At 43.4% G+C, this 17,879-nt stretch overlaps 1 protein-coding gene across 6 annotated transcripts in view; it reads right to left on the bottom strand.

The window, feature by feature from the left end:
- The window catches only part of RYR3 (ryanodine receptor 3), a 474,528-nt gene that overhangs the window by 317,096 nt on the left and 139,553 nt on the right, over positions 1–17,879 (bottom strand). For all 6 annotated transcript variants that reach the window (XM_069950600.1, XM_069950599.1, XM_069950601.1 and 3 more), the window contains one exon: positions 9,645–9,764. In XM_069950600.1, coding sequence (XP_069806701.1) covers positions 9,645–9,764 — 120 coding nt within the window. The remainder of the gene's footprint in view (positions 1–9,644; positions 9,765–17,879) is intronic.

Here is a 17,879-nt window from a genome sequence, read left to right as displayed (position 1 = left end):
TCTCCTATCTATCTATCTATCTATCTCCTATCTATCTATCTATCTATCTATCTATCTATCTATCTATCTATCTATCTATCTCCTATCTATCTATCTATCTATCTATCTCCTATCTATCTATCTTCTATCTATCTATCTATCTATCTCCTATCTATCTATCTATCTATCTATCTATCTATCTATCTATCTATCTATCTATCTATCTATCTATCTATCTCCTATCTATCTCCTATCTATCTATCTATCTATCTATCTATCTATCTTCCATCTATCATCATAGATAGGAGATAGATAGATAGATAGATAGATAGGAGATAGATAGATAGATAGATAGATAGATAGATAGATAGATAGGAGATAGATAGATAGGAGATAGATAGATAGATAGATAGTCAGATAGGAGATAGATAGATAGGAGATAGATAGATAGAGATAGGAGATAGATAGATATACATAGGAGATAGATAGATAGATAGATAGATAGATAGATAGATAGATAGATAGATAGATAGATAGATAGGAGATAGATAGTATGAGTACTTGTACTACTCTTTAGTGTCCCATAGTACCTGCAAGCAAAACATAATGTTAGTTTATGTATTCATAATCCTTGAAAAGCTGAGTTGGGGTACATTAACACTGATCAAAACAGGTGGAAATTCCTTGTGGAGCCCACGCCGCAGACTCCACTGGGAATCTCGCCTACCTCACTGACTCAATGTCATGTCTCACGTGCCTCCGCTTAAGGACATGTCAATTATTTTAGCGGAGAGCAGAGGTGCGCAAGACATCACAATTAATCAGTGAGGCAGGTAAGATTCCTGGTGTCTTGCTGGTTGTTCATTGGTGGGCCCCAATGATCATTTCCTCTGGTGGGCCCCAGGTACCCCAGTCCGACAATATGAGGAGGTGTAATGTGGAGGAAGAGGACTGAGGAGGTGTAATGTGGGGGGAGAGGACTGAGGAGGTGTAATGTGGGGGGAGAGGACTGAGGAGAATGGAGGAGGTGTAATGTGGGGGGAGAGGACTGAGGAGGTGTAATGTGGGGGGAGAGGACTGAGGAGAATGGAGGAGGTGTAATGTGGGGGGAGAGGACTGAGGAGGTGTAATGTGGGGGGAGAGGACTGAGGAGAATGGAGGAGGTGTAATGTGGGGGGAGAGGACTGAGGAGAATGGAGGAGGTGTAATGTGGGGGGAGAGGACTGAGGAGGTGTAATTTGGGGGGAGAGGACTGAGGAGGTGTAATGTGGGGGGAGAGGACTGAGGAGAATGGAGGAGGTGTAATGTGGGGGGAGAAGATGGGTCAGGTAGTGTGTGTAGTGTGGGTGCGGATGGGTCAACTGGGATAGTGTGTGTGTGGGGATGGGTCAAGTGGCGTAGTGTTCTGCACGTTGGTGAGTAATGTAGCCGGGATGGGGGGGGGGCAGTTGCGGGGGCCCGTGCCCCAGATGTTTTAGGACCCTAGCAACGCCCCTGACTGTAAGTAAAGATATTGTATAATTTGGTTAAAAAGGATTCCAATATCAGAAAATTGTATATAGATAAAATTATCAAACCAAGACATATAACATACTAATATAGTTTTATCACTAATAGTGCTGGCTTCAGTGAGCTTATGTGCAATTTACCCCTGACAGCAAGTCATAAAATAGGACCACAAGAGTGTCTTGTCAAGTGTCTTCCCTCTCCTCACAGACAACATATCATCCTCTGATGTCACTGGAAGCTTGTCTAGATCTAGTCTCCAAACTCTAGCCCTACCCTTTGAGTGATGTGATGTTAACTACTCTGACAAGCCCCTCCAGCCTTCTTTACCATCTTCATCACAGTCCTTCCACCCTGCCTACTCCCCTCCCACAGAACTCCTGCCAGTTCCCCATCCAAAGCTGTTGCAGTACATCTCATTTCACATTGCAGACTATTGCATAGTGTGGTTGCACCTGCTGCATCATTTGAAGGACACCTGTCACCCACCATGCCGGGGTGACAGGCTCCCGACCCCCTGTTAGATCCCCCTATACTCACGTGATCCCGCCGGGTCCCACTTCCTGAGCCGGTCGGGTCATGGAGATATCAGCACCCAAAGCCCGGCGCGCGCGCTGACAGCAGAGTCAGATGCCCATAGAGAATGAATGGGGAGTCCGATGCTCCGTCATTCTCTATGGGCATCGGACTCATCTCTCAGCGCGCGTGCCAGGCTTCGGGCGCTGATATCTCCGTGATCCGACCGGCTCAGGAAGCGGGACCCGGCGGGATCACGTGAGTATAGGGGGATCTAACAGGGGGTCGGGAGCCTGTCACCCCGGCACGGGGGGTGACAGGTCCTCTTTAAGGAGAAGTCCAGTGAAAATTTTTATTTAGGTATTGTATTGCCCCACAAAAGTTACACAAAGTACCAATATACACTTATTACGATAAAGTGCTTTTCCCCTGCACTTACTACTGCATCAAGGCTTCACTTCTTGGATAAAATGGTGATGTCACTTCCTGAATAACATGGTGATGTCACGACCCCACTCCCAGAGCTGTGCGGGCTGTGGCTGCTGGAGAGGATGATGGCAGGGGGATGCTCAGTGTCCCTCCAGTGCCCTGTGTCTCTGTGTCCCCCTGCCATCATCCTCTCCAGCAGCCACAGTCTGCACAGCTCTGGGAGTCGGGTCGTGACATCACCTTGTTATCCAGGAAGTGACATCATCATGTTAACCAGGAAGTGAAGCCTTGATGCAGTAGTAAGTGCAGGGAAAAAAAGCACTTTACAAGCTGTGGAGTTGAGAGTCCATTTTATCTGTGCTTCTCCATTTTATATCTTTAAAATGTATATGTGCTTTGTGTTATGCTCTGTCAGCATCTATGTTTTGTGACAATGAGAATTCTACTCTGTCTTGCTTTTTGCTTCACGTCAGGGTCCGGGAGTTGTTACCAATAGATGACTGCAAGGACACTAGATACAAGATACTATGACCGCTTAAGCAACAAATGTAAACTTTCTGGTTCCTCCTAGTACCCTTGAAGTGGACTTGTTAGGATATAAAAATAAGTTATATTCCTATAATAAACAGAATCAGTTTGGACTCTACTTGCCTCACGTGTCCTTTCTGGTCCTTGGCAGATCGCAGCTGCCATACTTTTTTTTAATTAGACAGCCCCCAGGTATACCTGGAGACTTCCATTTGAGGTCTCACCCTAACACAAGCATTTCCTGTAATAAGTGTATATTGGTAATTTGTATAACTTTCGGAGGGCAATACAATACTTTAATAAAACATTTTGCTGGACTTCTCCTTTAAAGAGGATGTACCACCAGGTACATCCTCTTTAATCTGACACAGGGATAGAACAGTGCCGTCATCGGCAAGCCGGTGCCGCGGTCCGTTTTTCGATCCGCGGCCCAGTTATCGTGTACGGCACCATTGTATCCATGGGACCCGGGCCAGTGCTCAAGCACTGGAGGCGGGGCGGCCCGCCCCCAGTGGGAGGGAATTCCCTATAGATATATGTGTCACAATTCCCCCGCCCAAAGGTGTTACACAACATCTCATTTTACTGCAGACTGATGGTCTGACGCACAGTGAGGCTGCAGCACCTGCTGCATCAATATGCAATAGTCTGCATATATATAATTGATAGATCTCTGCTTGTAGTAACAACAGAAAGGACAACTGTTGTTATATTGCGCAGGGTTAACTGTGTGGAGTAGTGCTTCGCATGTGTCACATGGCAGGGTGGTGTTGCTAACCCGAGGTCTCTGTAGCATTGTACTCATTGCATCACTGAAACAGCTTATTGACAAAGTGCAGCAAATGCTTTGGAGCACTTAAATGTTCATGGTGAACCACAGGTTTGGTGTACTGAAGTAGATTGACTCACCCTTGAAGTTGTGGCACAATCCCACCTGAAGGGCATATACAGAAAAGATGGCTGAAATGGGTGGCCACTAAGCACTAAAGGCCCCATCACTAATGTAAACAAGAACTGATTTGCTAGACTTGCACTCATTTACTGAGCCTAATATATATATATATATATATATATATATATGATATATGTATATATCATATATATATATATATATATATATATATATATATATATATGATATATGTATATATCATTTGCGATGTCTGTGCAGCCCTTGCTCTAGTGTAAAATAATAAACCTTATACATACCTCTCTGCGCTCCACAGTGTCCTTCTCGTTTTTGCCTTCTTCCCGCAACCACCACTGGAACGTCTGAGCTGGTCTCTAATGTGACAGGCCGCTCAGCCAATCACTGACCGAGACATGACAGTGCAGCAGCCAGTGATTGGCTGAGCAGCCTGTCACTTAAAGGGAACCTGTCTAAAGGGACCCCCCCCCCCCCCCGCTACAGCCTCCTATACTCACCTGATCCCACTTCTGGATCCGGTCGGGTCACAGAGCGCTGCAGCCCGGCGCACGCGCTGAGAGAGGAGTCCAACGCTCATAGAGAATGACGGAGAGTCCAGCGCTCCGTCATTCTCTATGAGCGTTGGACTCATCTCTCAGCGCGCGTGCCGGGCTGCAGGGGCTGATATCTCCGTGACCCGACCGGATCCAGAACCGGGACCCGGCGGGATCAGGTGAGTATAGGGGGCTGTAGCGGGGGGTCGGGAGCCTGTCACCCCGGCACGGGGGGTGACAGGTTCCCTTTAAGAGACTGGCTCAGAAGTTCCAGTGGTGGCTGCGGGAAGAGGGCAGAAGCGAGAAGGACACTAGGGAGTGCAGAGAGGTATGTATAAGGTTTATTTATTTATTTTTACACATTCATCAGCCTTCAACTGCACATTGCTATTACACAGTGATGCACGACCAACATCTGATTGTTGCCGTTTATTGCAGCCTTAAAATCATCCCGATGATAGTTTCATCAGCTGATTGTTCTGTTTATTACACGGAGCAATAATCTGCCGAATCGGACTGATTTGGCAGATTATCACTCCGTGTAATAGGGTCCTTACTCTCAGAGCAGACAAAAGCTGGTTAAGGCAAAAGAGTCCTTGTGGATGTGTTTCCTCTCCTGACCAGCCAATTTTACATCTGGAATAGGAATGTGTGCTTAAATAAATTTTCCTCTTAGAGTGGACTGTAGGCAGTCTTCGGCAAAATCTCTTGACTTTACACAGTGCTGTGATCATCTGGCACACAGCACAGACTTGACCTGTAACAAAGATGCCAACCAGAACTGGCTATACGGTGACATGACAGCAGCAGTGCAACTAGTAGTGGGTCAGGTTTAGGGGCCCCAAGAGGCAAAATCCTCTCTTTGCTGTGGGTTTGACCTTCTCACAGGCATTAAAGACTTGAGTGAATTGGATTCAGAGGCCTAAAGAGGAAAAACCATCTCTTTTTGTGGTTTGACTGTTTTCAAACAATTTGCTGTAGCTTGTTTCTTGCCTTAGTAGGTTTGGAAGTGGAAACATGTCTACGCCTCAAGCTGGGTGTGAGGCCCACCACTGACACTGACAGTAGTTTACTGCAAAGTTGTAGACACTCTATTACATTTCTCTAAAACTAGACTGAATGAAAAGTTTCATCTCACCGAGAAGTTTGACTTTATTTTCATCCTTTGCCATGCAGTTAAGGTTAAGTTCCATACAGCTTGAGCTACATGGTGACCATCGTGTAACCAAAAATTTGTTTGACTTGCCGTCAAATTTGGCTCTAGGAAACAATAGCCAAGTTGCAGAGAAGCCACCAACTTAAACTTTTATTGAGCTCAATGCTGGCGTACCTGTGCGTAACCTGAGACCAAAAATCCATCAAAGTCACAATGCAACGCCATTCACTAAGACGCTGGTCTTGATACCCACCCTCCCCCAAAGTTTGTAGAGCCAAGGGGTTAAATGCAAAAGAGACAGTGCTATCACATTCTTCTAGCCTTGCTTTGGGTGTTGTACGGTTGCTTAAGCAACTAGACCGCTCTGACATAGCATCTCCTGTCATCGCTTACAAATCTTCATCAGGAGATGCCACTCATAAAGAAAGCATGCGAGTCCTACTTTCCCCATCCACACATGGCCGGCTGACAGCTTCTCCTGTATGAATGTGTATTATTATGTATTTAAAATGAACACAAAGTGATTGGATAAGTGTGAAGTGAAGCAGCAAAAGTTTATATGTTACAGAATACTCTGATCGGGAAGAGAAAAGAAGAGCGTGTTCTTTTAAAGTAAAGCATCTGTCTAATGAAAATGAAAGAATAAAGGAACACTCTGAGACCAACATCAGATCACTCAGCAGAAGAATCCGATCTGTGTCAGTCTAATAAGGGGTGTGAAGAGAAAACATAAGACCAATGGGTTGTGGTCTGTTTATAACCAGACTACAGAGAAAAGGGAGGAAAATCTTTAAATAGCATATGATTCCATAGAGTTCTAATAGAATAAACTCTAATAAGGGCGTATATACCCTGGGACTATCTTATGGCGTATCCACAGGATATGTCTTAAGTGTCCCCCTAGATGTAGGGACCAACTCTGGGACCCTCATCTATCTTAAGATCAAGGCCGTATTAACCCCATCCAAGCCGCTTCAGCTGCCAGAGGTGGTCGGAAGCCAAAAACTTCAGAACCCGGAAGGTTACGCATTTTGCTTACCTCCAATTGACTTTAATGGGAGTTACACAAATAGCGCAGTCCACTGAGCTATGCTATTTGTTTAACTCCTGTAGTTACGGAAATAGCATAGCTCATGGTTTACCATGTCTGCACAACTACCACTCCTGGCAGCTGCAGGGTCCCAGAAGAGGGATTTGCATCTGGGGGACACTTAAGGCATATCCCGTAGATATGGTGTTGGGGGGGAACATGGATTGGGCTCTTTTATTGTTTTAAATTGAGGGAGATGCTGTAGCATTCACACGTTCAGTGATTTTCCCGGTCCGTGATTGTGGTCCGGCAGCTACCTCCGTGATCCATGCAAAACAGCCCGTTTTGCATCCGTTTTGTATCCGTGTCCGTTTTTTTCACGGATCTGTCATACAGCATTTTAAATGACATTGATTACATCACATCCGTGTTTTTCACGGATCTCATTGATTTCTATGGGGAATCCTTTCCGTGCATCCGTTCCGAGTAATGACATGTCCTATTGTTTAACGGAACGGATCACGGATCCGTGAAATCACGGAACATCTGAATAGCCCCATAGAAAGCAATGGGCTGTAAAATTGTCCGTGAGCACGGACAACTTCCCGGAGCGTGTGAATGCAGCCTTAGGGAAATGTTTCATTTGTCTGGAAAACCCTTTTAGCATCCATTGTGCAAAAACTATTTGAGGGATTATATACAGGAATATTTAGCACGCAATTATATTATAAGTGATGTTTTTTTTCTTTTTGTATTCTGCTCAGGCGCACAACATAAATAGCCTGTTTTTAACTTTCCACACTCCCCTGGAGTTATCCTACGTCATCTCAGTTCCTTGCTCAATTATCCCATCTCCACTTCCGAGGAGAAGGAGTGAGAGCCCAGTCAGCCAATCACTGACAGGACGGGACAGCATTGTGGCTAGTGATTGGCTGAGCGGGCTCTCACTGCCAGATGAGTCTGTCTCGTAAGGGGAGACAACATAGTTAAGCTGGGAACTGAGATGATGTAAGAGGACACCGGGGGAGTGGGGAAAAGTAAGAATAGCCTGTTTGTTATGTTCTGTGCCTGGGCAGCAACACACTTAATTCTGAGCAGAATACCCCTTTAACAAACCTGATACAGACTACCAGCATGTACCATATCAGGAGAGCTCATAGGTTTACTTTAAATGGCAAAGGTCTGTCCAAGCAAGATTGTTCCAATATTTTCTCTCAGGCATTTGTTCAACAGTTGTGCTGTTTCTGGAAGAAAGGAGACACATTTTTCTAAGCCTGGATAACCCCTTTATGTGGCTTATGGTATGTAAAAGGAGAACTCTGGGCTGGGGTTATTTTAGGCAGAGTGCCAGGAAGGGGGAGGATGAAAGTAGTATCATGCTCTCACCTCCCCCGCTCCAGCATTGGTGCCGATAGCCCACAACTCCTGTGCCCTAATCCATAACGCTACTGGGAGGTGACAGCATGTTACTTCTTTCATCTTCCCCCTTCCTGGCACTCTGCCACAAATCCCCCCAGCCCAGTGTTCTCCTTTAAGACAGCTAAAGTTCCCCATCAAAAACTGGAATTGGAGCGCTAAAAGAAGCACCTTGATTATTTTCTGTATAAATTCCAGGAAGAATGTTCTATCCTACATTAATGTCTAACCTTAATCACACCCAACACTATTAGCTAGTTATTTTCCCAACATACACTTGTGCTACAATTCCTACTCCGAGACCCTTATTACATTATCTCCATTCAGCCAACAAACATAAATATGATCTACTATTGTCTTCCTAACTAACAGAACGGTGCAGGCTACAGTGTGTTTGCTGCAGCCATCTAAGCACTAGTTATTCCACTGCAGCCAGTTCAATTAATTCCTCCTGACCCTCTCTGCAGTGCGTTATCCCTCTCTGTGCTGCCTAACACGTACTGCCTTTTAGCTTTGCAGAGATGGAGCAAGATGAAAACCTAATCTACTGCAACATTTGAAGATGCCAGAACACTGCAGAGCACATTCAGTAAGATAAATGCATCTAAAACGCACTTGTGGAACATCTAATGTGTCTTTAACATGCTCGATGACATGTTTTATTACTCACAATGGAAAGGGATGTCCTCAGTCATTGCATGTAATGTTATTAAAACAATAGGCCAGTGCAAATTAGACAGTTATGGATGCACATCTGTAGTCCTGTTATTATCCGGCAGGGAAAACATACACAACTTGTGCCTCTTGTGCTGTGATTGCCATTTTGGGACCCCTGCCGGGCTGCTGACGTCACAACCCAATTGATGGACTGCCTGCTCAGCCAGTCAGTGACTGGGGCGGGACACTGCTGGAGTCACTGATTGGCTGAGCATGCAATCCATCAGCAGGGACAGGCATCCCCCCCGAGTCGTTAAGTCATCAGAACTTGAGAAAAAATGCCTTCTGTCAGGGCCACGGAACCTGTGAACCGGCACGAGGAGAGGTAAGTAATGATTGTTTGTTACATTCCCCCTTGCCCCTGCCGGTAGTGGAATTTTTGAAGTGGCCATACTTCTCCTTTAAGCAATATTCTAATATTTCTGATCCTTTGGAATTATGAGAATTTCATAAAAGTTTACCAGATCCATCGTAATCTTATAGTCACCGCAGTATAACATGGGACTATCAGGTAGCAGTAACTGAAGCATGGTGATGGCTGTGCGGTGTAAGAATATAGCTACCGAAAGAAATATACACTTTAAATTATTTTCTGCAGGATGGCGCTTTCTCCGATATCCTCTGCAATATATCCTGTTTCATTTCCTGTTTGTGATGCGCCCCAGGTACAGGAGTATAAAATTACTCTTGGCCAAGATGCAGAAAAATATGAATGATAGTTGTTCAGTAAAAGACCTGTGCTGGGGCACTAGGAATCCTATAGTGCAATAAACAATTTTTTAGAGTCAAAGTTAAAATAGTCAAAATGTATAAATTCACAGCAATAATGTACAGAACATCGATAGCATAGGGCTGCCAGTGTTATTTCTTGGAATGCGACAGATTGAGACAAAAACAATTTCTTACTTTGGCTTCTGACGTTGGTTCCAGGAAGCAAAGACGATTCCCAAGTCCTTCAGCTGCCAGGCAGAACTTCCTCTGCTCCTTATGGATGGTGGCGACACACTGAAGGACAACTTCATCATCCTATGGAACAAATATAGCCAGTTATAAGCTGTACAGTCAGCCTAAATTGGGAATTTCCAATCCTATTTTATATTAAGTATATACTATAGTAGTGTAAAGCTCCCCTCAGCAGCTGGGGTAATAACAAATGCACACTGTGTGGGAGATATTTAAAAACATACCCTATGATAGTGTAAACTGCATAGCATAAAATGCACCAGAATTATAGCAGTGATTCAGGCCGTTTGAAAACCCTATGCAACTTAAAGGAAAAGTCCGGCCAAAAGAAAAAAATCTGCTGCAGGTCTGTGCCCCATAGTAGAGCTGCGTTACCACTCATGGACCCCAGCCAGCCTCCTGGATCACCTACTCCTGCAACGTTAAGACCCAGGGCTGGGGAATCCCCACTCAGCTAGTCTGTGACTGGGACGGTACACCGCTGCAGTCAATGACTGGCTGAGCGGGCCTTTCCGTGATGACACTAGAACCCAGGAGGAACTGGAGACCAGCAGCATCTCAGTGAGCTTGTGATGCAATGCTTTGGGGGCACAGGGACAGGAAACATAATGTTTCTGCACCCCTCCCCCCGCCTGCAGTGGATTTTTCATCGCTTTTCCATTAAGGCTATGTTCCCACAACATCCATATTTAGACGTTTTACGGACGTCTTTTTGTATATTATGGCCGTAATTTGCACAATATATCTGTAAGGCTCCCAAAAAAAAAAAAAAATGTTGCGTTAACACAGCCTTAGACTGTCTAGTCTAAGTTTACACTATTTATTACTTGGCTTAGTTAGCATTAAGGCCCCATACCTTTTTCACAAAGCCACACCTATTCCCAGCAGACACCACCTTTAAGTATGTAAAACCCACAAAAAGTTGAATAAATGTCCTATATATTTTTCTCCTGTTACAGTAGGGCAGCAGTCTCATTGTTGCCTTCTATACCCTGATCTAGATTCTTTACATTCTGCTGCTTCCTCCATTCTGGGAGTGTGCACACATTCCGACTGTCACTTACTCAGACGTCCAAAATAGACGCCTCAATATCTGCTGTCATGTCTTAGAACCGGCAACTTGTGTGTTCTGCTAACAGTAGCCTTTATTTGCTGTCGCGTTTCGTCACATAAGTTCTGGTAACTGTAGGATATTCCTTACTAGAATTATGAGCAGACCATTTGTCCGGGGACATCACCCTGGTAGCCACACCTGATATGACAAATAATGCCGGCACAGCAGGTCTTATTTTTGCAGCCTACCCTGACTAGTGGCATCACGAAGCATGGGATTTTGTAAAGATCAGCAAAGAACTCTGTCATAGGATGTCAGGGATGCTGTACCTAGGGATCAAGTATCACCACAGAGCCTGTTTCGTATTTTATTGTTTTACAGTATTGGGCTGGGTTCACACTACGTATATTTCAGTCAGTATATTTCAGTCAGTATTGCAACCAAAACCAGGAGTGGATTAAAAACACAGAAAGGATCTGTTCACACAATGGTGAAACTGAGTGTATGGCCGCCATATAACAGTAAATAACTGCCATTATTTCAATATAACAACCGTTGTTCTAAAATAACAGCAAATATTTGCCATTAAATGGCCACTCCTGGTTTTGGTTGCAATACTGACTGAAATATACTGACTGAAATATACGTAGTGTGAACCCAGCCTTGACGTGCATGAGCATTTTCTCCTAGTGTGGTAGTCCACACCTACAAGAGCTGTTGCAGATTTTACCAGTGGATTAGCGCAGGTAACTACAGCAGTACAAGAAACTTGACCAACATTCGTCATTTGACTCCCGGTGGCTGGAAAAGTTGAATGCAGCCCTAGGGAGTCGTGGAAAACATGGATACCGTCATATGCTGTATCCATTGCAGTCAAACAGCATGATGCATTGCATCCATGGCCTAGCTGTTGCATCAAACAGTGAGGGATCAGCAAGCAGTTTTGTGGGTTGGCAGAGTTCCCATGGTCCCATAACAGTACCTATTTTCCTCAATACTTAGCCTATGTCTTGCATTATAACACTATAGTCAAGAAGTCGTCTAAGCCAAGACAAACATTTGTGTTATGCTGCTCAGCTGGTCCCACTCTTTGTACCTATGGCAAGGAGCTGACTTTGCTGGGACAATTGTATGCTAGGTATAATGTAACAAATAGCAGCTGTTTAGATGAATGTGCACTAAGTTAAAGGCCGTATTACACGCCGTGGGGCAAGAGGACACCTACCTGTCAGGTCAGTGCCCGCTTGCCCCTCGTTCCCCGCTCACAGTCGGCGCACCAACAGTGAGCTGGGAACAGCGAAGGGCACACAGGGATTAGTGGGAGATGCTTCCCAGATGATCCTTAGATCTTCTGGGCTGCCCACTAAAGTCATCGGTGGCTGCCGCTCTTATTACACAGGAAACACAGCAGACCGTTGCTGCACTGATCAGGATTTTCCAACATGTTAAAAGACTATGACAAGCCGACATTGTGGATGTCAGCTGATCTTGGTCTTTTAACGTGCTATTACACCAAACGATTATCAGTCGTAATGGCCAGTAATCGGCCGATAATTACTTGGTAAATAGGGCTTTAAGGATGGTTCAAGTCCACCAGGTTATGGGGAAGTGCTGTAATAGGGTATATGGACAACGGTCACTTTAGGATGCTCAACAACAGAACATTAGATCAATAACATGAAGCCTTTTCTATGCCAGCCATGATCTGACAGGTCTCCAAGGTATATGTCATATATATATTATAAATATAAATATATATATATATATATATATATATATATATATATATACACACACATACTTTTTTCCCTCTTTTTTGCCATTTTGCCAGTTTTATTTACTAGAACCTAAGCAATCTATTAGAAATTGTACAATTCATGTGAAGTTTTCAGTGTCCAGAAACAATCTTCTCCCCAGTTATAGATGTCGTACAGACTGCAGATTCCAATAGGATTTTCCTCTTAAATTTCCCAGACCATGAATCACTGTCATCATAATTTATAGCAACTGGTGAACCTGTGGTGAAGATTCAGCAAAGCATGAGTGGGTCCGTTGGTCCTCGTCTTGACACAGAACATGTAAAGGGACGGTTCCTAAGCTGACTCAGTACAGTCTATGATCTTTTATTCTCCATGCGGAATCTATCTCAGAACAACTATAGAAAAGCTGTAAATGAACTATTACGTAGTTATGTCGACAATCATATCTAAACCGTTCTAACATCTTCTGGAGACAGTTACACGTATAGGCCCATGCACATAACCTTACAAGGTTTTAATAAGTTACTCATAGTGATCACCCCGACATGTACTTGTCCATCATTGACCATCACAAAGCTCTTCTCTTATCATGTACATCAGTGCTTCTCAAACTTTTTCTACAGGAGCCTCACCCAACAGACCAAGGCAATACCTGGGCCTCACTATCTGTGGTAAAAGTCCATTTAAAAGCTGAAAATAATTCTAGGACTAGCTTTCACCAGTCTCCCAAGCTCTATATGCTAATAAAGTACAAAATAAATAAATAATGTTACTAAAATGGAGATTTTTGCAAACAGCAAAAGGACTGTGCAGATCATAGTTACTAAAACTGCCTCCCCAGCTGGGCCTCACCAACCACTAGGGGGCGCCTCACAGTTTGATAAGCACTGATGTACAATACATGATGGGTGAAGTTGTTGTAAGCAGCCCTAGGGAGTTCTGAAAAACATACTTCTTCAGCCACCAGCAATCAAATGCAGAGCGTTCGGGTTCAGAGGAACAAGAGCCTGATATGCAATATGTAAATTACTTCTTATGGGGAAAAAACTGCTAGGTACTTAAGCAGCCTTACAGAACGGATGTGGTTGAGTACAGAAGTACCCCTGTATTTGGGAATTCAAATATTTCCAGAGATAAATGTGGATATATGATGAGCACAGGTGTAGCTACAGGCACATTGGCTGCTATAAGCCCACCAACTAATGCTTTGTTTAAACGGAGCGATAATTTGCCCGATCGTACGATTAACGATTTTGAAGTAATTTTTTTTTTATATCGATCAGCGTTTAGACGGAACGATATATCTTACGGAAAAATCGTTTTGCGATCTCTTAAGCCTATCTCGCACATAGGTAAAATCGGTGAACGACTGTTAACATGAAACGATCTGCGAATTTTTTGCGAACGACCAACGACGATTTGAGAACTTGTTCAAATATCAAAATGAACGATTTCTCGGTCGTCGCTTGATCGTTTGCTGCGTTTACACGTACGATTATCGTTCGAATTCGATCGTTATGGTGCAAATTTGCACAATAATCCTTCCGTGTAAACGCAACATAAGGGAGACCAACTCCAGCCAGAGTTGCAAGGCGAGTTTTGTGATACCTGAGGATGATGGATGTCTAGAAATACAGGGTAGAGAAGAAAAATGGGAACAGAGGGTTAAACAACACAGGTCACAAGTACAAAGACAAATGCCTCCCCTCCAAAAGCCACATTCTAAATTTTCCTTCGGTGCTCCATTGTTTATAAGAATACAGTCATATACCTGTCGTTTTAAGGCTTAGAAAAACATGGTCGCTTTCCTTCAGAAATAGCGCCACTCTTGTCCTAAGTTTTGCTATGGTATTGAGGCCCAGTTCCATTTAAGTGATTGGAGTTGAATTGTAATATCACACACAACCTGAGGACAGGGGTGGCACTGTTTTTGCAAGAAAGTAGCTGTGTTTTTTCTAATCCTGGATAACCCCTTTAAGGACTGGTATCCGAGGCACTGGTCATAAATTCTTCCCTTAGAGCTTGGAAAATTAGCAGAGAAGTAACTTGAAGCTCCCAAGCACTGAAACTGTAACCAGGCCCCCTACCTATCATTTCATAATTTCATTTATAATAATGGTGTCATCCTTATGTGGCAGAGAAGTCTTTGCCACAAGGCTCGGCTATCCTCCGGGAAATATTCTTGTTTTCATATATTATGGTTAATTTAGAATTATTCTCTTTGTTACACAGGATCCTATCGGCCGGAGAAAGAGATGGTATGTTATAGTGTGACGTCCACTTAGTTACATATTTTGAAATCTAATAGCAGACATGGCAGATTAGGTTGTCAGGCTGGCTGTGCAGTGCCAGCAGTGAGTGGGGGCACGTCTTGCCTGCAGACATACCTAACATGACAGCAGCTGGATGTGATACTGCAGTGCTGTGAATTAGAATAGCCGTCCTGTTCTGCAGCGGATATGGCAGCTCGCATGTATTATGTGTGGCAAATTAACCCCCCTTTCATTCTCTATGCCAGAAAAGGAGCTACATTGTAAATCTCCTTATCTACAGCGATACCCTGATGCCATGTGTCTTGTTATACAATCAAAATTAACAAACCAGCTTGCAATGTAATTCATAGCTGTTTGCTCCCCCCGCAGCGTATGCATTATTCAGGGCACATTCGCCCTGCACAGTCACTTTATTGGAAAGAGAAATCGCTGTCTAGTCTCAGCAGTACACAGTATTGTATGCATACCGTATAGAGCAGATTGTGGATTTACATTCTATTTTTACGCTTTCAACTGTATAGAAAAGCAGTGTGCTCTCTTATACTTTTAAACCCTTCAGGACCGGGCTAATTTTTGTTTTTGCGGTTTCGTTTTTTCCTCCTCGTATTTAGCTCTTGCATTTTTTCACCTACAGACTTACATGAGCCCTTATTTGTATTATTTGTACTTCACAGTGACAACTTAATTTTGCTCTGAAACCAGAACAAAATTATATGCACTGTGAAATTGAAAAACAAAAAAAAAAAAAATAGTTTTCATTTTGGGGAGTTTCGTATTTACGCCATTCACCCTATGGTAAAACTGGCGTTTTATATATGTTGATGATGTTTATCGCTCACCCTGCACTACAGTGAGGGGGCTGAACATCACAACATCGGGCCTCCCTCCCTCTCTGGACCCCTGGAGGCGCTGGAAGTAATTGCCCAGGTAAGCCCTGTGCTGACACTGACCCTGATTCGACCCCTCTCAAAGTCTGTCAACTGGGCAAAATGTCTGTGTGTGTTATAGAGGCATGTCTAGCAGTGATCTCTCTCCAAGAGATATACTACCCAAAAGTAGCCCCTACAAGTCATTTTATAGGGCAGCTAGGAAAGCACTTTTACATCTCCAAATGACAATGTCTCCTCAGACCATGTGCGTAATCACTTACATATGTATACAGTATACTGTATATGTGCCTCAGACTGCTATGTTTTGCAGCAGGAGAGCTAACAGATCCAGATTAAAGATGTAGTTCAGTAAAAACTAATTTTTTTCAAATCCACTGGATTAAGAAAGTGCCAGAGATTTGTAATTTACTCCTATCCCTGTACTTATCAGCTGCTGTATGTCCTGCTGGAAGTGGTGTATTCTTTCCAGTCTGTAGAGCAGGAGAGATTTTCCATAGGGATTTGCTACTGCTCTGGACAGTTCCTGACATGGAAATAGGTGGCAGCAGAGAGCACTGTGTCAGACTGAAAAGAATACACCACTTCCTGCAGAATATACAGCAGCTGATACGTACTGAAATACTTGACATATTTGTATAGAAATAAATTACAAGTCTCTGGAACTTTCTGGCACCAGTTGATTGAAAAGAAAAGAAATATTGCTGAACTACCCCGCCATCTCTTAAAGTGTCACTGTCGTATTCTTGTTGTTGTTGCAGAAATCAATAGTCCAGACGATTTTAATAAACATTGTAATTGGGTTTATTAGGCAAATATGCCATTATCTGCATTCAAAAAGACTTTCCCCAGGTCCCCCCCTCCCTCCTCTCTCTCATTCATTGCCCATTATCAGGAAATCTCAACTCTTTTACATCAGTCAGGCCCTGTGTAACCTATGGAGAGGGGAGGGGGAGGAGGGAGATTAGTGGGCAGCAGAGAACAAAGGATTACACAGTGGTAACTGTGTGAAAGCCAGTATTTAGAGGTCAGAAAGGTCAGTGCTGACTTTAGAGGAGATAGCCAGGTGATGTAGCTGTAAATTAACTCTTTGTTGTGCTGTTTTGGTGCTTCATCTCCCTCCATAAGAGAACCATGAAGACAGGGAACAGAGCTTTAAACTGCGTTTCATGATAAAAAATCATTTTTCAGCTAATAAACCCACCCACCCATCCATAAAATCACCTGTACTATTGATTTCTGAAAAAATAAATAAATAAATAAATAAATAAATGACAGTGACACTTAAAGAGTAAGAACTTGTATCTGATGGTAATGTTTTCCTCTCCTAAATTTTAAACAAGTGGAAATCTGCAGGTGTGAAAATCACATATCCCTAATGAAGACAGTATATTTTGCATCTATCTCAGCACACGCACAGGGACAATTCACAAGGAGCTGTAGAGGGACGGAAAATCTTTGCCCTTGGCAAAGTCCTTGAATTTCATTATGAATCACCGCTCCTGTGATTCTGTATAGTGAAAGAACCCCTTACTATGTAGTCTGTGGGCTTTCTTATTTACCATTCACTGAAAATAACATAGAACAAACGGATAAACAGATGTGTGAATTGTAGACCTTGGAGATCTAAACATACACAGAACTGCACAACATGGACAGTACAGCCTAGCTGCACTGCAGTAACCTCACATACAGAACCCAGCTTCCATTGCTCCAGAGCCAGCGGATATTATAGAACAGTTCTCCTGTAATATGCAGAGGTTTATTTCAATGTTTATTTATTTATTTGTTTGCCTTAGGGAATCCTGGGGCCTATTACCTACCTGTATCCATGTTTTCCAGGCAGCCTTAGAGCTGTATCCAACTTCTGCAGCCACCATTAATCTAACGTCGCATGCTCTGGTTCAGATGGACCCAGGCGTGCTCGAGTTGCATCTGAATAAAGTTTTGTTTTCATGGTAGAACGGCTAAAAAAAGTGTCATCAAAATTTGTGCTAAGAAATCCATATTAAGTATAGCACATATTACTGTAATGCTTTTTAATTTGTTCAGATATTCAGTGTTTGCATACATCTTAGAAGCTCCTTCAAGGGTTACTCTTAACAGACTCTGGACAGAGCCAATTTCCATTTTTGCACTTTTGTTTTTTCCTCCTTGTGCTTAAAAGGCCATAGCGTTTTTATTTACCTAGAGACCCACATGAA

The sequence above is a fragment of the Dendropsophus ebraccatus genome, chromosome 13 (genome assembly GCF_027789765.1).
Source record: "Dendropsophus ebraccatus isolate aDenEbr1 chromosome 13, aDenEbr1.pat, whole genome shotgun sequence".
NCBI classification, from domain to species: domain Eukaryota; kingdom Metazoa; phylum Chordata; class Amphibia; order Anura; family Hylidae; genus Dendropsophus; species Dendropsophus ebraccatus.
Note: the sequence above shows the minus strand (reverse complement) of the source record. Positions and strands in the feature narration are given on the sequence as shown.